This window comes from Vanacampus margaritifer, chromosome 4 (genome assembly GCF_051991255.1).
Source record: "Vanacampus margaritifer isolate UIUO_Vmar chromosome 4, RoL_Vmar_1.0, whole genome shotgun sequence".
Taxonomy (NCBI): domain Eukaryota; kingdom Metazoa; phylum Chordata; class Actinopteri; order Syngnathiformes; family Syngnathidae; genus Vanacampus; species Vanacampus margaritifer.
The window spans coordinates 13,395,361-13,419,312 of record NC_135435.1 but is presented as its reverse complement, the minus strand read 5'-3'; the positions used below and the strand labels follow the sequence as shown (position 1 = coordinate 13,419,312).

At 42.5% G+C, this 23,952-nt stretch overlaps 2 protein-coding genes across 6 annotated transcripts in view; one reads left to right on the top strand and one right to left on the bottom strand.

Annotated features, from left to right (window-relative positions):
• The window catches only part of LOC144050925 (uncharacterized), a 167,551-nt gene that overhangs the window by 35,746 nt on the left and 107,853 nt on the right, over positions 1–23,952 (top strand). The window lies entirely within an intron of this gene.
• sema6d (semaphorin 6D) lies at positions 1,350–23,812 on the bottom strand. 5 transcript variants are annotated; one of them, XM_077563902.1, is made up of 20 exons: positions 23,570–23,812; positions 16,892–17,060; positions 16,179–16,290; positions 15,189–15,249; positions 14,918–14,980; positions 14,729–14,830; positions 13,730–13,820; positions 13,368–13,487; positions 13,004–13,092; positions 11,163–11,380; positions 10,924–11,055; positions 10,192–10,347; positions 9,380–9,553; positions 8,899–9,039; positions 8,587–8,664; positions 8,447–8,505; positions 7,869–7,925; positions 7,250–7,432; positions 6,205–6,446; positions 1,350–5,505 (listed from the first exon to the last, which is right to left on the bottom strand). In XM_077563902.1, exons 2-20 carry the CDS (start codon positions 17,013–17,015, stop codon positions 4,381–4,383), a joined length of 3,327 nt encoding a protein of 1,108 aa, XP_077420028.1. In that variant the 5' UTR covers positions 17,016–17,060; positions 23,570–23,812; the 3' UTR covers positions 1,350–4,380. The 5 variants fall into 5 exon arrangements, with proteins under 5 accessions (XP_077420028.1, XP_077420029.1, XP_077420031.1 ...); XM_077563903.1 differs by lacking the exon at positions 23,570–23,812 and adding an exon at positions 22,785–23,067; XM_077563905.1 differs by lacking the exon at positions 7,250–7,432.

Below are 23,952 nucleotides of genomic sequence, written 5' to 3'. Positions count from 1 at the left end.
GAGACTAGCCAGCACTAATCTTATTTCCTGCTATGCAGATACTGATCATACTGACAATCAGTATCTGCATAACAGAAATTGGGATCTGCACACATCTCACAGCACTGGCTCAATTGTGACTGCACAAACAAAATGCCACATTGTTGTAGAATGTAGATGAGTCCAATCCAGTCGCAATCAGCTCTTCTTACTAGTCTTACAACAGTTAATCAGTGGAATTTTGCTCATCTGCAGGTTATGATGTGGAGAAAAAAAACACATTAACATACTAGAAAAAAACTGACTGCAATTTTTGTTTTAATCAGTATAAAAATGTAACTCAACAGAATGTTTATATTTTTTAATTGTTCCCCACTTTGCTAAATATACACATACATGGATCCACACCAAGTTGTACTTCTGTAGTCCGTGCTTCTTCCCACCCATGTTTCAAATGTATTTATTGTTGTTGTTTTTTGCGTAATCTTGCTTGCAAAAACACAGCTTCTTTGTCCTTGAAAACAATTAAGATTTTTTTTCCCCATGCATGTTACGTTCGTCATTGCACTTTTGACCTTTTATACTTACTTATCAGCAGATTTTGGTGACATTTACTTCAAATATAGACAATCTGTGTATGTTTTTTTTTTTTAATTACAATAGTTTATTGATAAAGAAGTATATTATAATTACAAAATAATACTGTATTGTTGAATTTTTGGTGAGTTATGTTTGGTACAGTTCTGGCTCACCATTGTTGCATTTTAAAGTGCTTTAATAAGGTTTGAGTTGAGTACTGTATGTAGTCGATACCATCTGTAGGAGCAGAGCATGCGATGGTTATCACAACACAATTTCCCACACTACTGTCCTTGAGATTTTCATCTCCCCTTTCTCTTTTGTTGTCGACATCTTATCTGTCCACAGCTGTACTATCACGTCATATCGTTTTCTGGCTGTTTATGCTGCATGCATTTAAATGTATGCATGTGCTGGTGTCTATGCATTCCTCCACAGCTCATTAGTAGCTTAGATCTTTTGCTCTGAGCGATAGTTAGTCCAGATGTTTGGTGTCTGCAGGAACATTCTATTTTGGAAACTTTCCCACATGCTTTCTGGTGTGGTTGAGCCTTCGCTTGCCCCGAACTTCAAAACAACCCCGCTCTAAAAATAGTCTGAAGTGAGTCGTAATCATTCTAAGGACTCTTGATGGCTCTGATGGGGCAATGTGCATTCAGGACTTGCATCAAGCCCTGCTGTTCCTCCCCGTATAAAGCCTAGCAGGTTATTCATACTCCAAATCCCCAACCTCACAACTTTGAGACAGTGGTGCTAATCAAGCAAACTAAAAATTAACAAACCACTCCTGATTTTATTTCTGTGCAGTAATGTTTTATTTCAACTATACATGCCGTGTTAAAAAAAAAGTCAACAAAAAATATGAAACAAAGACCATTACTATTTACACTTTCACAGTACATCTTTAAAACATTATCTACACGCTCAAATACTCTGGAGATCCAATATATACACCTGGCCTTGCATCACCATGTTGCACAGCATTTCAATCTAAATGACATGACCAAAACTGTTGCTTTTTTTCCTGCACATAAAAAGAGCTAAGACTGAATTTTAAAGGCTTCAATTTAGATTGCAACTGAAGAAGGAATTCATATTGCAATGTACAAGGCAGTTAAGCAGTGTATGTTCAATGAATGTCCGTGTATGTCAGGTTGCAGGTGTCGCACAAAAGAAGAAGAGAAAAAGAGGCCAAATACTGCTTAGATGGCAGGCAGGAACAAAGTCTTTACATACAATCATTACTTGTAAACAAAATGTGGCTTTGGGCTAAACAGGCAGCTGATACTGAAATTAGGTGCCACCCCATGTGGATTGTGAAGTGAAATCATTCTTCAAGTTATCGCTACTGGCCAATAAAAACGGATCTGAATTTGATATTCTGCATAATCACATCTAATTCTAACAGTGACTGCTTTTGCGTGAACACCATGTTAATACATTGGTCGTGGGCAGGGTGTGCTGAATTGAGCCGACTGGTCCACAGTGCAAGGTCTAAACAGCCTACATCCCACTGTCAAAAATACATTCACTGCATGGCACCTCTGTGTGGCGGATTCATACAAAATCAACACCAGCTATGCCCATCCTTTTAAAACGTTTGCCTATGACCTAGTCACGAGTGGAATGTGTGTCTCTTTTGATTAGGTCGTTAATTTTCAACACTTTTTGGCCTGTAAAATTAATTTATATGGTAAATGACAATAACACTAAGACCCATTGACATTGCCAATAATATACTGTACTGTGGTGGATAATTTTGAGGATAAGGCACACAATGCACAGATTCATGTTCACTTGCCTAAAAATATGCTTACTCCTTATTTATAGTATTTAAGTATATACACAAAGTCGTCATTCCCAGCATGACTTATCTGGACACATTGGAAAATGTTGTGTTGATTGTACACTGGCCACTCACAGGGAAGCTGTACTGATAACGCAGGCATCGGAACCAACACAGAAGGTCAAATGAGCTCTTTAAGTCACATATTTTAAGTTCAGTCTAATAATGTAACCAACATAAGGTATTTCAGAGAGAAAATGTCCAATTCATACACAACGGTGGCTCGCCGGTGTTATAAACCACTTTGAATGAGAAATATGCATTCCTGCTACATAAAGAAAAACGTTTCTGCTGAATGATTTCAACAAGTAGAGGTTAGAAAATAAGGTAATTTATCAGTCATAACAGTGTGTTTGGTTGTTGAAATGGTACCTATTGGCTACTCTTGGCATAAAAAAAAAAGATGTGCATACCCATATTAGGGTCATCCCACTCTGGTACACTACTATATGCATCAAACACACAAAGCTATGTCTAAAACCAATAGCAGCAAATGTATTGAAGAGGATATCCCAGTGAGTTACGAGTCCCTGTCCCAGTATATAACCCAGTGTGACCATTTTAAAAGTAGCCCAACCTTATCACCTTGAAACACTTAAAAATGACACAAAAATGGTTTAGGCTTAGTTTAAAATCAGGTCATACAAGACCCAAGCAACACATTTCAGCAATACAGTGACTTAGGTCTTCGATGGATTTTAAGGTGCGTCGTCTGCATGACACTGCTCTTGAAGTGCGAAGGCCAACACAGATGCAAACACACGGTCAAAACACACGTCATCATTTACACTCTAGTGTATGCTTGGTGCCTTTGTCGTCATATTTGAACCTAACAATTCCTGTATTAGGTTTACTCTCCGCTGCCTTGCACCAGCTTCCAAACAAAAGCGTGGCCTACCTACTTCACATTAGTGGGAAGACAGTGCTCAAAGGCAGTGAAAAATGAGACCCATTCTTCAAGTATTCCACTGTTTCCAACCTGGTACCTCACACACACACAGACACTGTGGTGACACTGGTGTGTCAATCGGTTGTACCTAAATGTGAAAACGGGTGACACCAAAGCGCAGGTGTTCACACTCTAAAAACGCTTGGGTCATAAATTACTCAAATTGGGAACAAAATAGGCCGAACCACTGTGGGGTTTTTAACCCCAAAAGCAGGGTCAAATTGAATAAATAACCTACAATGCAGCCTAATTTGTTAGGTTGTTTTGTGCATTATTCTTTTGATCAGACTTTTGGGGTTAATTGAATAATAATAAGTTGGTCGGTTTATTTTTGACCCAATTCAATTGGGTTATTCAATTAACCCAAAAAGTTTGGTAAAATTAAATAACACACAAATCATCACAATTTTTTGGGTAGTTTTATGGGTTATTAATTTTACCCAACTTTTGGGCTAATTGAATAACCCAAATTAATTGGGCCAGTTTAAACCGACCCAATTAATTTGGAGTCATTTGGAGTGATTTAACCCTCAAAAATGGGTCAAATTAAATGAATAACCCACAAAGCTGGTTATTTATTTGACCCAATTTTGGGGGTTAATTGAATAACACAATTGAATTGGGTCAAAAATAAACCGACCAACTTGCGTTATTTGACCCGAAAGGTTTGGTTGGTTCAAGTTAAAGCAATAACACAAAAGCAACCCAATTTTTGGGGTTGTTTGTTGGTTATGTATTTTTGGCCCAATTTGGGTTATTCTTCACCCAACTGTTTATAGAGTGCACCGTATGACAAGCAGGATGGAAATCAAGATAATGAAAAACATCGGAGGAATATCTTTGGCCGCACGTGATTTTTCCCTTTTTAACTGAAGCGTAAGTCAATGTGCATATCACTTAAAGGGGAACACACCTCAGGTTGATACACAGACACACATTGGGCTCAACCCAATCCATAGCCGAGCCATCCGGGCTCAAAGCTATAACTGTCAAGGCAAAGAGCGTCCGCCAAAGTGTTGGCGCTCTTCTAATAGCTGTACTTATTGACCACTCGCATCTGTGGAGTCTGTGGTGCGAAGCCATTAGGTTTCGGGGGCACATCTGGCTTTAGTGATGGGGTCCTTTTAAGTCCTGTACGAGGGAGTGAGCCGTACCCACTGTAGCTGCTTTGCCGGGATAACGAGGGAGGGTTGGGAGAGTGCATTCCGGCCCCCATCATTCCAACATGGGAATCTAGTCTGGAGGGGGGCGTCGGGGGCATGTATGCCACTCTGTTCATACTGTGCTGGCGAGACACAGATACTCCCATAGTCACCCCGTTGGTTGAGGTGGACAAGGAGTGCCTGTGAGAAGCACTCCGCTGGAGCTGATAGCCCCCTCGTGGCCTCTCCAAGGTTCCCCCCATGCTTAGGCTGCCCGTTGGTGTGGTGGGAGTGGTGGACAAGGGGACGTCTACCCTTTTGGTGGGGCTGTGCCTTGGCAAGGAGGAGGAAGGCGAGTACAAGGAGGCCTCGCGACTTGGCACCCTCGGAGGTAGTTCCGTCAGTTCCTCCATGGGTTCCAGTGTGAGGTGCTGTCGAGAGCGGGGCGCCGGTCCCTCGTGAAAAATGGCCTTAGGGTTGGCCACAGAGTCATTGAGATGTTTTAGAAGGTCGTTTAGTGTATTCCTCGCATCCACCGACCGCTTCTGGTCTTTCCTACTTCCTTTCGTGTCCGGATTCTTCAGCTTCTTCTCAGAAGGATGTGGCAGAGTTTCATCTCCACTGTCAAAATACGGGTGGTCATGTGTGGCATTGGGCAGGACAACGGCACTGGGGATGTGGGAATGTCCCAGGGCCGGGTGCGGGTGTTGAGAGTTGGATTTGGGAGGCCCAGGTGAAGGAAGGAGAAACTGAGGACTCTTGGCCGTGGAGTTGGATTCTTTGCGGGGACCGCTGGTCTTCCTGTGATCCCTCTCCCACTGGTTTTTGATGGGCTGCAAGCCTTTCTGCTGAAGAACAGGAGTGGACTCGGGTGTCGGCAGAGCGGCCAACTCAGGGGGCGGACAACCATCCCGCAGGATCATGGTCTTGGTGTCGCCGTTGGGCGTTTTCAAGTCTTTACTCAGCAGGTTGGTGTACAGCTTCGGAGAATCCACATTGGCCTGATACTCCTGTGCACATGGACAATGAAACAGTATGAAGATTTACCAGAACCACTGAAGTGTTTTAACGCCTTCTTTTACAAAATGGTGCCTAGATTTAGAGATGTAACGGTATCCAAACATGATAAATATCACAATGTGAACCTCGCGATACGATAATTATCACAATATTGTGGGGAGGTTGGCGATATAAAAAAAAAACTCACAATGTCACTCACAATGTCACTCACGATATTGCTAGAATTTTTTTAAATATATATTTGCTTGTATGACTGATTTATATGAGAGATAGGCACCGCAGTGGCCAAAACATTCCTAATTAAAATTAAACTGCACTAATAAACTAACCACCAGGGGGTGCTAGAACCACACAAATTTAATAAAACCTCAACTTTTTAACAGATGTGCTACTTTTAATATCGTGACATGACGATGACAATATTGTGGCAATTTCAATATCGCAATATTGCAGTTATCGTTACATCTCTAGCCTTGAGATACGAGTCTAATTTGTTCCATGACCACGCAACGTAACTCAAAACACTTGAATTATCTTTTCCCATTGAAATAAATGGTAATGCCAGTAAATAATGTGTATTTTACAAAGGGAGAATGGCACTCGTAAAAAAAATAATACAATAATGAAAGAATTAAATAGAATTTAATTATTAAGTATCTCAAGGCACCACTTTCTCTAAAGAGTTGTACCTTTACAGGGCTGTCGAAGAGGCCGTTGAGCTTGACGAAGCTTCCAGCGGAGTCTGAGCAGGACGGAGCAGATTCCGCATCCTTGTGGACACGCCGTTGCTTTCGCATGAACGATTCCCGATTGCAGAAGACAATCAGGCCGGCTAGTAGGGCGCCCATAAGAAAAGCGCCAAACACGCAGGTGATCAGGATGTTCATGTGGACCATCTGGCTGCTTTCGCTCGCTTGGATATCCCACACACCTATAAACAAACAATAAGGTCGGGTTAACCTCCTGCTGAGGTGAGTCAAGTGGTCAGTGACCCTTTCGCCAGCAACAATGTGCATGTTTGAGCTCAAACACAACCGTGCATGAGTTTATTCTCCCAGATCTCCCCCTCAAACAATGTACCCAGTCATTTGCAAACAGATCGGACGAAGAAATCGTGATTATTTGACTTGTAGAGATAGTTAGGCATCCATATACATTCCACCATTCATATTGGAGATTTTTTTTTATTCGAGAAAGTAGGATTGGTTTCCTGGTCCATGCGCACCAAAGGGTAAGATCATCTGAAAGCCGAATTCAACTTTTCAAGAAGAAATCAACCAGCAGGAAGTTGGTCAGAGGATCAATAGGAGTGATTTTTATGTTCCACTGGCTGAAGTAGTCGATGCTCTACGGGAGTTTTGTTAGTAACCACAGACATTGAAAGAGTTAGTTCACCCACTGTGCGGCCACCATTGGGTTGTGGCAGTGCAGGCCCAGCCAATCATCTACCAGCCAGGGTAAACTATTACTAGTGCTAATGTTAGCTAGAGTCCAGTCCGCAGATAAAATCAATGAAAGATTGGAAAAAAGAATGTGAAAGGATCATTTTAAGAAAAGAAGAAAAGCTTGGAAAATAGTGAACCATAGAGTAAAAGAAGATGAAGCATAATAATCTATTCTAGATAGCTGCCACAGTGTGGATGTGAGTGCGCATGTGAGCCTCAGCGTGCATTGTCAGTGGTCGGCAGCTATCAGATCAATGCAGCATGCTGGCTGGCTCCCTGCGGGCCTTACCCTCTTGCCCCCCTGGGAGAGAGTCTAAAGAATGAGACGTGGCTGGGTCATCCTGCAGCACAAAGCCTGAGCCGTAGAGCTCTGGACCGGGCCCAGAACTGGGGCTCTGAGTGGGAATGAGTACTGGGGGAGGTATGGGCCCACTGGGCGGGACAGTGACTGGTGCTGATGAAAACTCCATGTCTGTGGTGACAAACAAATTGTTAACAAATGGTTTGTAAAGCATACGGTCATCATCCCACTTAGTCGGCATGGGCAATGGGAATTTGAAAAGTTACGTTTGAGTAAATCAAGGTAAGGCGTTGAGATTTTTGTTCCAAAAGGACAAAAGAGAGGATGCAAAGTTTCAAAGAGGAGTTACAGAACAGTTACGGATGCTTTGGTGGGTGAGCATGCCAGGAGGAAGTAATCGGAACAGGACGTGATGAGTGAAAAGTGAGGCGGTCGTGACCTGGCAAATGGGTTTTGTTTGTGACGGTTACAATGAAGCGGGTAACGTTTGCATTCACGGGAGGTGTTTTGTAGGTAAAACATGACAATGAATGAGAGGTGCCAAGACAGGGCTAGAGATGCTGAACTCAAGGGAAAAGAAACCATTTGAGTAAAAGATCAAACTAACCAGAGGTAGGGTCGCCAAATGATTTGTAATCTGGCGCTGATGTAGTGCCCAAAAATGCTAAAAGAATTCAAAAGCACAATACATTATTATCAGGGAACTCAGAAGTTTCTTTGAGTGCGACTGCATTAAACATATGAAGCACTCGCTGAGCATCATTTACTATCTTTCTGAAGAAGGTCCTCTGGTTCTGATCAATACTGAGGTTCAGCTTTGATCATGGTCAGTTGGTACATTTGACAAGGCAGATATTTCAAAAGAAAATCAGTCATGGTTAACTTTTTGGCCATGACTTATTATTATAAGTAAGGCCTCTATCATCTGCACCAGCTGAGCATGACCCTTGAATGTCCATGTTTGCAGCATTAGTTACAAGTAGCCATGTACTCGCTGTATATGTAGATGTGTGTGTTAATAATACCAAACATAGACTTACAAGTATGTAGGGACAAGTTACTGGAGTGAATACTGGTGTGAGTGTGCAGATGACTTTATATTGTTTGCTCAGGTGTGTGCGTGTGTGTCTGTCAGTGTATATGTGTGTCAGAGGATAGATGAAGTGGTATGAAGATGACTCTTACCCTGACAGTCTCCCAAGTGGCCTGTGTTTCCTAATTCAATATCCTGCTCGTAGCCCGCCCTGAAAACGAGACAAATGAGAATGTCTATCATCTCGACTTTAATTAAGACATCTTGTGATAAATATGGAGCTTGAACTCACAAAAGACCGGGCTGTATCCTCTCACAAACTCCTTGAGGTCTCCATCCACAATAGGGATCACGTAATGCAATGCAAGACCTGGACCAAAACACACACACACACACACACGCACACACACACAAATCACAGAAACGTTTAATCATTCTGGGAAGAGCACAGTAATCATTTGTGGTTTGCTGAACATTAACCCCCGTATGGAGTGCAAACTTGTTATCCTTCCATTTATGACATTCACTGGGCAAAAAGAAAACAGCAGAGGCGCAAAACTGCAGAATGTACATCTGCAAAAGTGTGCAGTAGGGCATCACTTACTTGTGGCAGGAAGAATGCCTTTCACAGCGACTCAGGGGAATTCGGATGACGCAGCTTGAAAAGGCAACATACAGGCTATGTGCGTCTTTGTCCACGTGCAATGACAGCACACGCTTATCATCGTCATGGTTAGACAAGCACCTGGAAAAGGGAGAGGTGGGAATCAAAGGTGCATCAGATTAGTGTCTACTCTTTCACTAAAGATCTAATCACGAGGTGGATACGCTTTTTTTCTCATAGCTTAACAGGCCTTTTAACATTTGACATTTGCAAATGATGATGTGCAAATCCAAAAATAAACAATTAAAAAACACACACAGCAACAAGAATTGCATGCACAGAAATCTGCCAGACATCGCCATCAGCACGGGGAAGCTCCGGTTAATAGTTGCTGACTCTTCAGCCACGAGGCAGATGGAGAAGAGAAAGAGAGAACAAAACAAAAGCAGACAGAGCGGGTGAAAAGTGCACGGTGCCTTACTTGGCCTTGTTGAAGATGTCTATCTCCTCCAGAAGCAGACTGTCATTCAGGGACGTGGACGAGGTCTTTGCCAAAACCTTGAGGACAACTCCTGACTCGGAACCGATGAAAACCACTGTGTAGTTCTTGTGCGGGCCGGCTTCGTTGTCCACAGCCAGCGCGGTCAGCCTGTACCTACAACACATTAGATATACTGTATGTATTTTTTGGGGCGCATGCATACGAATATTGGTACTTCAAGAAAAAAAAAACTCAATAATGTAAGCATCACTACCTTCTGGGTGGGAGCCATTTTTTTCTTTACGTACATTATTATAAAAACGGATTTGGAATTATTTTGTAAGGAATACTACTGTATAAAGTTACAGTAAGAATAATTACTGTATTTTGCTTTATTTATTTATTCTTAATTAGATTTTGGATTGATTCTGTTAATCTTATAATTATAGGTAGGGTGTTATGTTTACTTTAAAGGTTAATTTTAAACGTAACATAAAACTTTACGTTGGTGAAGTGTTAAGTTTGAGTGAAACATTCCAAAGTAAAGTATTTACTCTACGCTAAATTTCATGTAGTGCTGTTGTTCAGTACTTTTGAGTATTGACCTGCGGGCTCGGCAGGACTGTGGTATTGAACATGTATGTTCTTTAAGAGGAGTTTGTTTGATGTGAAGTTTGTCATTTGATTAACATAAATAACTGTTTAAGAACTACAAATCCATAACTGTAGATGACCACAGTGCAACCCAGTGTTCGTACCATAAAAGTTGTTCAAATAAGACCGCGTTTATAATGCAATATTGTGATATTTACCTGACACGTGTCTTGGTGTACCAGGGCTCGTCCCCAATGGAAGGCACAGCTGTGTCCATTAGAGGGTGGGACTTGATGAACTGCAGGGTTTCATCTGGGAACTCGATGGAGCTCTTAAAGGATGCAGCTGGACCATAACCTGCACAGCAGCCGGGTCTAAAATGGAGGGTTCACATGCACAGAGAGCAAAAGGTCAAAAAGCAGCTCATGTGATCATTGCACACCAGGGGGCTGATCATCAGCATGTGCGGTGAAGTGGATGGAAAGTGAAATGAAAGGGTTGGGGAGTAGGTCCTTATTAGTATTACAAAAAAAGGCATCAGCCGGAAGCATTAAATATGCATAATATGCATGCTTATCCTCCATCAATGATTCACCAGGGAAATGAGGTGCGTTGTGGATTTTTTTTGTCTTGGACACAGGGCATGCCTCGAAATAGTCTACTGTACGCGTGCTAAACAGGTTCAAACCGCATCATCGTATAATTATGCCATGTTAATTATTTAACCATCAGCAGATGGCGAGTGTGTGTGCTGGGTCGCGGCTAATAACCTGGTCTTTTACTCGTGGAACATATTTGATTTCACCTGACCAATAGAATAAAAGGTTGACAAAAAGAACGGCTGGTTAGCAGCTGCTGAGTCAAGCGCCACAGAAAGGTCACGCTCATTTTCCATTACGTCCCATTTAAATGCTGCGTTGATATTTTCAGAGGGTTCAGAAGATCCTTACCGAGGTTTTGGTAGCTTCTCCTCTGGAAACGGCGTCCAGATGGAGTCAGCAGTCTTCTGCTCTTTAAAACGACCATGGAAGACTTTCTCGATGTCGGCCATGGAAAAAGCACACACTGCTGACCCCGGAATACTGTGGAGAAGAAGCGCCGCCATTAAATGGCCATACTTCACCTCGGTTTAGCCTCCTGCCATCCCTGAAATGAATCTATCCATCAGCTATAAATAGTCACAGCCCACCTGTTCATCTGCGTGGTGAACACGCCCACAACGGACGGGACGCCGTTGATGTTGATGATGTCAGTGATGGATTGAAGCACGTCAAAGTAGAAGAAGGAATCCCCCGGCACGGAACAGTTCAGTCTGGCCTTGACAAAAGATGTCCAATGTTTCTCGAGAACCCGCTGGGACCCGCCAATGTCGTTTTTGCAGATCCGGGCAACGCGAGAGTAGACCACCTAAAAGGGGCCAGAGTTGAAGCGAGGATAGAGGCAGGAGGAAGTGGAATTCAGCTGAGTGAACGTCGCTAAAAACACTTTCAGTGCGCTAAATAATGCATCTCTCCATTCTGTTGCAGCTCAACACAGACAGCAAGAATACACACTTTTATTTAGGCCGTACGATTTTGTGTGGAAAGCTCACGCTGAGTGAGGCCACAGATTAAAAAGCACACCAAATGGCTGGCCTAATGGAACCAAGTGATGTGTGTTTGATTCTGTGAATGCAGTGTGTCGTGTGTCGTCCCTGCACTTTTTAACATCAAGCTACGGTATGTTTTTTTTTTTTTACATCTTTGTTAATGCAACAAATACTAACATTAACTCATTCAAACCCAAAAACATGTAAATACGTTTTTTAATACTTTGTCCTTCACTCCCAATATCGATTAAACTTGATCATAGCTATATTCTAATGCTAATTGCTGCACAACGGAAACATATATAAAAAAAATTTTGATTAAAGAAGAGACTCTAATCTTTATTTTGGTAGGTTCCATGTTTTTATAGCAATAGAACACAATATTCTGTGGGCCTTGCAAAATCCAGGAAAACAGCCGGTTTGCAAAGCGGGTTGCTTCAGTGAAAATGGCTGGGAGTGAAATAGTTAAACACAACCATAAAAATCATAAAAAATATAGTTTATATCTGGAGCAGTTATATCGATCATGGCATTTCAAAGTACGATTTCGCCACCTTTACAGTGGAACCTCAGATTTCATCCGTCCAGTCTTCCTTCATACACATAAAAACACTAACTTGGCCACTCATTTCTTTTTTTATTTGAGAAATTTCACAAGTTCTGAATCAGGGGTTCCACAAACGGCAAGCCAATTTCCAAAATGGAAGCTTTTATTAGCAACTCATAACTCAGCTAAGCAACCCTTTGGCTACTCCAATGTTGCCCCAACATGTTTGAGGGTTGTTATTGCCTTGATTTGTTAATAAAATCCTGCATTGCTTTTTACGTAACATGACAAAAAGTTGTTATGCAAGCTGTTTGATATATATATATAGGTGAGAAACACAATGGATTTGACTAAAGATCTCGTAGCAAAGTCCGAAAATAGCTCCTCACAGACACATCCTCGCCATTTTCCATAATGACAACATATTAGCAAATTATCTGGTGATTGCGATGACTAGATACCCCCCATCGAAGTTGAAGTGTCACCCCAGTACTAATAGGATTGAAATATTTAATCAAGCGTAAACTGATGGGAGGAGGTTGGCCTCCAGGCTAGCTGAGCCACACCAGCTCAGGATCAGAAATCTGATGCTGGCATCGAACATACTACATCCTAATGCCCTTGCATTTGTTTGGGAGAGAGGCAGATACAGAATGTGCTTTCTCTGAGAGACAAATCCTCTCGGTGTGTAATGGTCTTACATCAGGCAAACATCCCCAGCAAACCCAGACTGTTGAAAATTCTGCTGTATTCTAATACGCTGTACTGTAATCGCATGAACGGGCACTGCCTCTTGGGCCATTTGTGTCAGAAATGAATGCAATTGAGGAGCTTTCAGACTTTTTGGGATACAGCATCTGTTCGCACTAAAACGGCACCTTCAGATTGTTCTTACCTTGCCCAGATTGCTGTGCTCCACCGCGATCTCTCGGTAGAAAAAGTACACATAATTCCCATACTCGGCTGCGTGCAGGAAATGAGGTTCTGAGGGAGAAACAGAAGCAGAGAGTTAAGAGAGTATTTTTGCTTTGTCACCACCAGTGTGCATGTTGAATATTTCAGGGATTTCTACAAGGCTGTATATGACTGGGGGTGACCTAGATTGCCTGAGAGGGAGCCGGCCATATCCCCCGAGGAGTTTGGCAAGACAGGAGAGCTCTCTATCACAAACTCCAACGGCTCTGACACACACCATGCCGTGCCGGGGCAGCGCCAGAAAGGAGGCAACTGAAGATGTAGTGAAAAGGGCGTTCGCTTACCTTTCAGCCACTTGGAGTCGTACTTGATGGTCCTCAAGGCGGATCCATCACCCATACTGCGATAAATGACAGAATCGCTGGCCTGAAAGTCAGCTACCGTGGCGGAATACAGTTTCCCCTCTACAAAACAAGACAAACAAAAAACACAGTCAACAAAAGCTGGCCAACAACACTCTTCTTTTGCATTTTTTTTCTCATTTAAAAGCTTTAATTGGTCCAACTTGCTTTTAGCTGCAGGCATATTTGTAGCACAGCAAGAACACCGAGGTAATAATGAGAGCGTAAGTAGGAACATATTAGCCCTTGTGCAAAAAAAGACTCTTGTGTGCCTGTGTGTAGGCGGCTGTGCTTTTGACCCTCACCTGCAAAAAGGGCAACGTTGGTTTGCTTGGAGTCAAATGGGCACCGTGCCAGCCCATTGATCTCCTCACCATCCAACTCGAGGTTATCCAGCTGAAGGAAGGAACAAGCGCACACATTCAACAAAGACGGCAGAGCAAATATGGACAAGAATGTGTCCAAACAGTCCAGTCAAATGCATTGAAATGACTTTTCGAGGTACCAGCCGGCTCATGGTCATTTTTTTTCATTGTGTACCGGAGCCAACACTTCAAGGAGAACCACTTATAAAATGAGGAAAAATAGAACTCTACAGAGCCCTTAAAGTGACATTGGTATGGGCGGGGGAAATGTGTTTCTCATTCTAGAAAGATAATTTTTTCCCCGGCCTAATGAGAAAAAATTCAAACACGTCAATTTAGGGCCGCAATAAAACTCCGTATGTTACAAAAGCATACATTAATGACATAATGTAAAGAATGAAACCGTTTTCGTCACACCTTTTGCTTCAATTCAATGGTCATTATACTGCTCCTTCTGGTGCACGTGCAGTATAATACAGACGGAAGGAAATATATGTAGCCGGGGAGAGAGCACAACTCGGGTATTGTTATATTGTCTGTCTACAAGTGTTCATCAATAGTTAGGGCATTGCACTGGAATTTCATATTTTCTTTTCTGTCTGTTATTCACATTATACACCTTTAGTGGTACCAGGCATTCAAATGAAACAGGAAATTGAAAAGAACAAGGTGGTCTAATAATTTCTTCCATGATTGTAGATGTGGTAGCATTAGCTCTATAAGCTAGTGGATAAGCTATGTGCTTCTTTTAAATACACAATGTGTAATTCTCTTTGTTTGATCTAGATTGATAATTATAGATTAACAGTAGGTTTCAATTGGGAGTTACAATAAACAGCTTGAGACCTCTTTTTTGATGGATTGCTCGAAATATAAAAAAAAAAACGCAAGTCAGTCAAATCACAAGTCATTGGTGACTATATTAAGGTGTATACCAACCCTGTAGTATCTGCACATGGGGTTAAAGCCATTGGTGCCACAGATGAAGACCAGGTCGTCATTTCTGGGAACCAGCACTTTGATGAAGTTATGGCACTCATCCTATAAACACACAAAGACAGTGTTGAGTATTTTAAAGTAATTAGGTAGCACATACAGGAACAGGAACTTGTGTTGAGTTGCACTTACTCTGTGTTTTCCTTTGACGGCACACATCTCTCTGTCTGCCTGGCCTGATCGCCATGTCAGCTTCTGAGGAACCAAAACGTGAAGCATTAACAAACATATCCCTGCGCACTAAATGCATGTGCACAGGAATGTTCACACACACGCACATATGCGTCTCTCCTTTCAACTCTCATTTTACAACCAGCCTAGTTTGTGATGAATGGCTGCGTGTGTGTGAGTGTGTGCGCGCGCGTTTGTGGTTTAAATTAGTAGCTTGTGGCAAGAATCTTACCCGGTAAGGGATGATCTCATTCCTGTAGGATTCTCTCAAACTTACAAGGTACACCTGATCTCTGTGGACAGCATCATAACACACAATTAGAGTGACGCAACAGAACAAAGGATATAGTTAAAAGATGACTTAATATAAGATACAAATCAAAACACAAACAAACTATTAATTTGCACAAAATGTGCTCTAATATTAGAAGTGATGCCGTTGAACCTTGTTTTTTAGAGTGTACAATTGCAGGGACACTGATGCATAGTAATCAGCTCATCTGCGTTGTTGTTTCCCTGATTGTTTTTTGTTTAGAGTTGAGCTCATCCTTGGAAAATCACATCTGCTGCTGATTCGGATAGAACCCGCGTTCCTCCCAAAACACAACTTTTGGTTTGGTGGTAACATGAGATCATCAGTTGGCGATGATAAACAAAATAATCAAGTATCTTGTCAACGAGAACTCAGAATTCATCCTCAGCTGTTTAACGGGCTTTAAAACCTGAATAACCTCACTTGTTTTGATAATGCGCCAGTTAAGATAAAGGCGGAACACCCAACTGGGAACAATAACAACCTTCACTTTCAGCCAACGTATGTGAACACCCACAACTGGCAGTGTGATTTACCTGACCCAAGTAATACATATGGTTGTGATTACACTAGTAGGGGGGGAGCGCCGGGTCGGGGAGCAGTTATACTATAGATGTCAAGGTGATTTCTTGCTACAATACCAGTGGCTGGTGGTAACATTAATCCCAATGCTCATAAATACTAAAAGGACATGTAGAGATGCCAAGAAATCCCTGACAGAGCATCAGGCTAGGTTGATAGACGCTTTTGCTGGATCAATAGCGACCATATACATCAGATGGCGGCCTACAAGCCACGGATCCAATAACACTAAGAGCTCCCCCCCCACCCCCCTAGTGCCACTGTTTACCTGCCAAGATGCGAGTTAGAGAATTGGTGTGCGGGAGAATTTGCGCGTGTTCAGTATACCTGCCAGCGATGAAGAGCGTGTCTTGTATCTTGGTCATCAGCTGAAAGTCGAGGCGATGCTGCGACTCGTTACCAGAGGGCCTGCCTCTGAACACGGGGTACCTCCGTGAATCTGCAATTGCAATCGTACACACACGTTGCTGGTTACATTAAATGCAACAGATGATTTGGGCTTGTTGAGCAAGCGTGCACGAATATAATCTAATATGACTCATTGATTTGGATGCTGTGCTTATGTATAGGCCTACTGATACTATATTTTTGCCATGCAGCGCGGTGGGTTATGGACTGAGGAAGATTGTAGGGTTGTCTAATTGTGAAGTGTATAAATGCATGAACCTTAATGACAATGAGATTGCTCAACTTTGATGGAGCGCTGCGCTCCATTGAGTGCCACTCTACTTACATACTGCACTTACTGTGAATTAAATTCAATTTGAGGAAGGTTATTATTCAGAGCGCCCAAAGTTTAGTCATTAGTTGTTTGAGCAGTATGTCGCTACATATTACAGCTTGTTGATTGAAATAACCAAACAAAAAAATGCTACAGCCTACAGAGTATATTCTTATCACGGATAAAATAAAGACACAATGCAGCACTAGCAGGTACAATACAAGAGGGGGTTCATTGCCGTTGAATTTCTAGCGACGCTGCAAGTCATTGTAATCGCGACCAATCTCTGTTGAGATTGTGTGTATGCGTGTGAACTCACAGTGTGCGTCAACGACATCCAGGGGTGCAATGTCCTCGGGGAAGCTGACTGCTAGGAGAGTGTGTGAGGCTGCTAGCAGCAGCAGCAGCAGCTCACTGAGCAGAAGTGCGGCTCTGTGGCCCATGGCTGCTCACATACACTTCCTGTTTCACACTAGTGGAGATGTTACCTGGAGACATGCACAGAAACATTCCTCTGTTAGATGGAGATGCACAGCATGTACACCATCAACCCTTGGTATAAAAAAAAAGGGGGGGGGGGGACACAACATCCTCTTTTAGTGTAATACATTTTGCTCTAACCAAAATATTATAAACCATTGTTTGTATGAGAGTGCAGCTTACCACTACAACCACTATAACAAGCATATATTTTTAAATTAATACTAAGGAGATCAGTGAACTGCAAAATTCATAAATGGGCCTTTTGAAACCAATCTTCCACTATAGCGTAAAACAAACAAACAAGTTAAAGTACCACTGATTGTCGCACTAAGTGGGGTGAAATTCGTTCTCCGCATTTGACCCATCCTCTGAGGGAGCGGTGAGAAGCAGCAGAGGCCACGCTCAGTAATCATTTGGTGATCGAACCTCCCAATTCTAACCCTTAACGCTGAGTGTCAAGCAGGGAGGCAAATGGGTCCCGTTTTTATAGTCTTTGGTATGACCCGGCCAGGGATTGAACTTACAACCTCCCAGTCTCAGGGCGGACACTCTACCACACGGCCACTGACAAACAAACAAACCTCACTTGCTGTCTTGTGATCAGGCCACAGCTATGTCTAATATGAAAATATTGTTTTGTCACTCTCCTGTGGCTAAAGAGCAAGAGGTTATGCTTCTTATAATTAGAGCTGTCAAAATGAATCAATTAATCGACAAGTAATTGATTTTATTTATTTAACTATTAACTATTTTTTAATTTAAAATGGTCAGAATCCTCTGATTTTAGCATATCAACAGTAATTGTTCACTGCTATCTGTAGTCCTTTATGAAAGAAAACTGATTATCTTCTGTGTTTAATCAAAATAAGACATTTGCAATCATCTATTTTTACTTTGGAAAACAGTGATCAAACCCGGAACATATGACAATATCAACGTCTCGCGCCCTTTTTTTTTTAAATCGCCATACAAATACGAAGTACAAAATAGACACCAATCGCTGGATAATAAACATTAATTTAATTTGTATCTTGTTACTTTATTTTGTTGTTGGCTACGCCTATGCCTTTAGTCTGTAAATAAATCCCAGTATATTTGATCTAGCTATTGTATGTTGTGGCCGGTGGGTGTTCAAGCATAATCCACACATTGGCCTCTGTTGAGCATTGGCGGGTGGCAGAGCAGGAAATTTCCCACCTCTCCCTTCATCTGCTAACTAACAGAAGGTCAGCCAAAAGTCCGGCGTTGTGTCTCAGTGTGTGTTCGGCAAAACGGAAGTCCACTCTGTTAGGAGCACGGCGAGCCCTGCTGTACATTTGCGCTCTGATTGGTTTGTCCGGGGCCAAGCTCAACGCTGATCAGCTCATTGCAACTTCATCACCATCACCAGTGCGCCATCTCATGCAACCTTAGCTGACTTCTATTAGCGCTCTGTTAGCTCTTACTGCTGCAGTCTCTCCTTGGGGCCAAAGCGCTTTATTACACTGCAGTGATTCACTCCATCTTTGTGTTATGAGGACAAAGCCACGCTCACTTGTTTTGACATTGGAGTAATTACGGTGGGCACGCTTTTTTTTCTCTCTTTTTCCCCCCGCTACATCCTAATGTACTGAACTGTAGATATAATACACCAGATGGATATAATGTATTGTAGGTAGTATTCATGTGTACGAAATGTGTGGAGGAGGGCTTTGGAGACAGGCTGTGGCTCTAAATGATTGGTGTACATTTCAAATATTTATAAGGCAAACAAATTATTCATGTGGGCAAAGCCTGAACGGATATAAACAATTTACTGGGAGACGTCACACAGGCTAAGGCATAGATTAGCTGGGAGCGTGCTGGGATCCACGCATACATCATCATGCTTTCACATTATGTATCTCAAAGACCGACGCATGTGCACGCGCACAAACAGTAATGATTCATTTTCCTATTAGCCCCAAAGCACACCTGCTCTAGTCTGTCAGAGCCAGGCCATTAGTGCTTTGATTGATCCACACAGGAAGCAGGGCAGACCATATCGCTGTCTCACTACAGTCATGTGGAAACCTCTCTAAATTTGCCCACTTTAAACTTATATTCAGTGCCCAAGTAGCAAATCAGTGTAAAAGGTAGACCAACTCCAACAAAACATCTGCATGCCAGCTTCTCCCCACCCTCCCGTGTACGCCCAGTGTTTGAGTCATCTCAACTGTCTTGAATACGCCATGTTGATATTAAGCGGACCGCATTTCTCCAACCACTGATAATCCAATTTCGGTTGGGTAACTTATACCGCGTCACCCGGGAGAGATTGAAGTGAGGCTGAAATGGACCGCTCTATAAGTGTGTTTTAGTCATTCACGGTGCGTAATGGTGGCAATTCAGTGCTCAGTGGGACGCTGCGGCCTTCCAAACAGCAAAGTCATTATGTGTAATGCTAGACCTGAAACAGGCATGTGCTTCGTCTCCATTAGTCCACTTAACAGTCAAATGGGGAGTTTGATGTTTTTGACAAACTAGAGAGATTGTATAGGGTCAAATAGGCTGTTGTACGTCTAACTAACACACGTGACGTTGGAGCATTTCCTTTCACTTGTGAACACCATCAAATCTCCATGCTAGCTTGCAGATCAATAGAGACAAACTTAATCTAAACGAGAAGTGATGATAGACCCTCTTAAAGTGGAGGCGCTGGTGTTCCTTAAAAGCATCTATTGTAGTTTTACTACCTCGCAGATGTGCTCACACCAAAATCCGAGACAGGAATAGATACCGAATGCACAACAAGAGGAAGCGGAGCCACTGTACAAAAGGTAACTAAAGTGAGATAGCGAGTATATCAATTCTATGGCGCTATTATACAGGCAGTAGGGCTTTGCGTCGGAGCCGAGCTCGGGTGTGCTCACATTTAACAGAAGACATACTTTCTCCAAGCTTATTGCTAAAAATGCAATTAAACAGGAAAATAACTATCGCTCAGCACCATTACAGCCTTACTGTAGAAGCAAAGGCTTCCCTTTAATGTAAAACAGAAACCGAAGACACCCAGGGGTCAGCGATCTAAAATTACTTCTAAATCTCCAGCGAGCCCAGAATGTTTTCTATTGACTATTCCTTTGCACTCTCTGGTTCCTGCCCTCCAGTTAGTGTGTGCGGTGTGCATGTACATATAGGCCTCAAACAAGCCCAGAGACGCTGGGCTTGTCACGCAACTCACTGCCATTCAGCCTTGCCCCGCTCTACCTCTGTTATTACAGACTTTTCAAATGTCCCGCAACCACGCACTTCCCCGCTGATATTGTTGGCTCAAACTCATGGTGTTTAACATGGGGGATGAGGGAGGAGGGGGGCTGGTGGATTTGGTGTAGGGGTCTCTAGCCCAATTCTGGTAGTTAAAGCTGAGGATTTAGTGTTATGAGCCTAAAATGACAGATTAACACATATTCTCTCAGTGAGCTGCACTTTCGCTGGCATATGTCAGCCGCCACCTCTTTTCGACCGCACCGTTGGATGCCTTTTTGCAGGGAAGTCCGATTTGGTGCTCATAAAAAAAAAAAAAGATGGCAAGCAACAGCGGTGTGTGATGTTTCGTGCCTCAATTCAAAATGTGATGCGTGGGTATAATCCCAGTAGGAAGATAACGGCCACCTCTATGGGAATAGTACGCTTTCGAGTCCAATTTGAGCCATTTAAACCCCTTTAGAAGAGGAATTGACTAGGTCGTCAAAATACAAACTGGCTCAAAAACAAGTGCAAACAGGTCACGTCTGGTGCCTGCCTGAGCTATGCCAAGCTTCACAACAAACTCATCAGTCTACAGCATCTAATATTTCTCCAACAGTTTCCAAAAATGTTCACAATAAATTGCAGTTACCCATGTGAAGCTGTGGCAGTATCCAAGCTAGAAATTAAAATATAAATCAGTCAACTGAATGTAGCGCCGTACATCTGTAGCTGCATCTGAAGGTGGTTTCCCATTGGCCAAGTGCTTTGCCACAAGCACTTAAATGCCAAACAGTCTTTATTTGTGGCACGTTTATTGTCCACTTCAAACATCAACAACTGACTGAGGGAAATCGCTCAGGCCAAGACGAGAGCAAGGCGCCCAGGAATAACTTCTAGTTGCATTTATTAGGGGGCATGCCTGTGTAACTAACATACAGAAAAACAAGGAAGCTGCCCAGATGCAGCCTCTTACGAGAATTGGCCACATGATCACATTATTGCCCCAAGAGTGATTATTATGTATATATTCCCTTCCGTCCCGGTGCGCCTAAGCTATTACTACAACCTGGATTCGCTTTCGAGGGTTTGAGTATGCAAGTTTGAAGGACCGTGCCCCAGTTAACTAGCACTAACCCTTTTCTTGTGAACCTTGGCGAGAGGAAGAGTGGAACAGGCGAAAGGTTGCACACAGCAGTAGTGTGCACAAAAGGGCCTGGCTGCAGGTGTGACCAGGAAACAAAAGAGGGGCTTTGGCCACACAAATACAATGGTGCCCCACCCCCGGTCACTGGCCCTATCTGTGCTCAGGAGAGAACATTTGGGGGCTACCAAAAGGGGGCTTTGAAGGAACAAAGCAAGCCATATAAACATGTTGACTAGTGGAACTTTTATCACTCAGTCCTTTAAACACAGAATTGATTCTGATTTCAAGCTGCAGTTTGGACGTCTATGAGGTTGTTAACACAGAACCCTTGGGTTTAATGGTGACTGTTCCAGGTTACAGCTGGCTGTAGTGGAGGTTAACTGTGACCGTTCTGGTCGCTAATTTCTGACCAGGAGGCCAGCCCAGCGACGTGAGTTGAGGCACAGCAACGTGCCAAACTGGTTCGGATGTTCAACCCCCTGGCAAGGCTTTGGCCAACATCAATTTAGTAGTTGTTGAAACTATTGTATTTTTTTTGGTATGGAATTACTGTAACAGGAAAAATAATATTACTATATTTTAATATTCTAAGCATTTCAGGTGCTCACGTGAATTTAAAATAAGCAGTTTGATCGCTCCTTTGGCTCATAGTCTACATAGCCTTAATTCCTGCAAATGGCAGATTTTCACAGATAATTTAGCATTGTACACCAATCCCTCAATCCACTAAAATCAGCCACATGCCTGTTAAACAATGGCCCCAAGTTGTATTTATTTTCTACGTTATTTCATTTTATGCATTAAGTGGTAATGTTTCAGCTTGGGAGCGGTTATTTTTCTATTACTTTCATGCACACAGTCCATGCATAAGTGCAGCCACAAACGCTTGTATTGTCCAGACTGGGGTGTAAAGGCATTCAAAGTTCCATCCGTGGTAAATCTTTTCACAAGCCTTTAGTGTCCACATGTGGGACTGGGTAAAAAAGACAACAAAGAGGAGGGGACACAAGAGGAGAGACAACAGTGATGGAGCTTTTCTATTATCCGGCAGCAAAATAGAAGTGCAATACGCTCAGTTAATACAAGGCACCGTAAAGAGAAATAAATGAGCAAAGATATAAAAGTAACGCTACAAACCAGAGGGTGCTATAGTGTTCTTTCGGGTCACCTTAATTATTTAATATGAACATAATAAACAAGTAAAAACTAATTAATGGTCCCTTTCAACGCCATAATGACGTATATCAGTATTCAAAAACATCAACGACAATAAAGGGAAGCCAATTTTTAGGTTCATCTTAAATATAGTGTATAAATGATTATTTGGTGAAAATCGACACAAAATAGGTTTATTTTCAATCGCAGGATAACCTACCTTAAGCTCATGAATGGAGCAATCCGCCCGAATGTCCTAATATTCCTCTGGTAATCCATTTAAGAAAAGAGAAAGAAAAAAGCCCCAGTGTGTATGATTCTTCTTATGTTACGCTCCATTCGGACACACTTCATCGTTTTAAATCCTTCTTCTCGACTTCGTTCGCTTCATCTAAACATTTTTTTGAGACTATTTAGTCCTGGTTCCGGGACCCCTTTCGATGTGACGACTGATGCTCAAAACAGATCCACGACCAGCGCACTCTTCTGTGGAAGTAACTAGACTGTCGTCCCCTCCCTCACTCACCCACGCAAGCAGCACCTCCGCTAAGTTTGCACGCATTTACACACTAATAATAAGAAAATAATAACATAAAAGAGGTTCAAAGCTCCAACTCAGTGGTGTAGACCGTAGAGAATAACAAAACTAGCAAAGCCACATGCTCACTTCACTTCACAACTCGGGAGTGATTTAATAGTAGAATGAATACTCGTAATTGATTTAGCCCTTTAAAAAAAAAAAAGTCGAAATCACAAACATTTAAAGACAAAGAGTCAATGAAGTCAATATTCCTTTCAAAGGAAGCGCGTCCAAATGAAGCGGTTACAGTACAAAGCCTGTCGTTAAAAAAACAGCAGTTAAAATGTATATTTCCTGTACAGTTAACACAAATGTTTGCACACAGAGGCATCATTTCTCCTCCACAATCTCCAGTTTACTCATCGACTTTCACTCGGCAATAAAGTGAAGAAATAAGCGCATGCATTTCTGCAAAAGAAACTCACCTCATCTGAATGCTTTATTATTGTGTATCCATATGCAGTAATCCCAGAAAAAATAGGAGGCGAATATATTGCGCGTCGCTCCAACTTCTCCTGGCTGAGAGAAAAACAAACTAAGAAGACACGGCAAATGGTGTAATTTGACCCGAGCTCGGTCAATCCGCGCAGGGAGAGATCCACGGGCCGCCAATAAGGAGCGCTCTTGCTCTTGCTCCAGTCCCTCCCCCACCATCCAGCTCTCCTCCTCGCTGCTTTTGGACCTCTCTGCTTCGCTCCTGGCTTCCTTCCTCTCTTTCCAAGAGCCACAGAGGCAGAGAGGGAGAGAGAGGGGAGGGAAGAAAAAAAAAAAAAAACACCCATCCTCCCTCTTGTGTGACCCCATATTG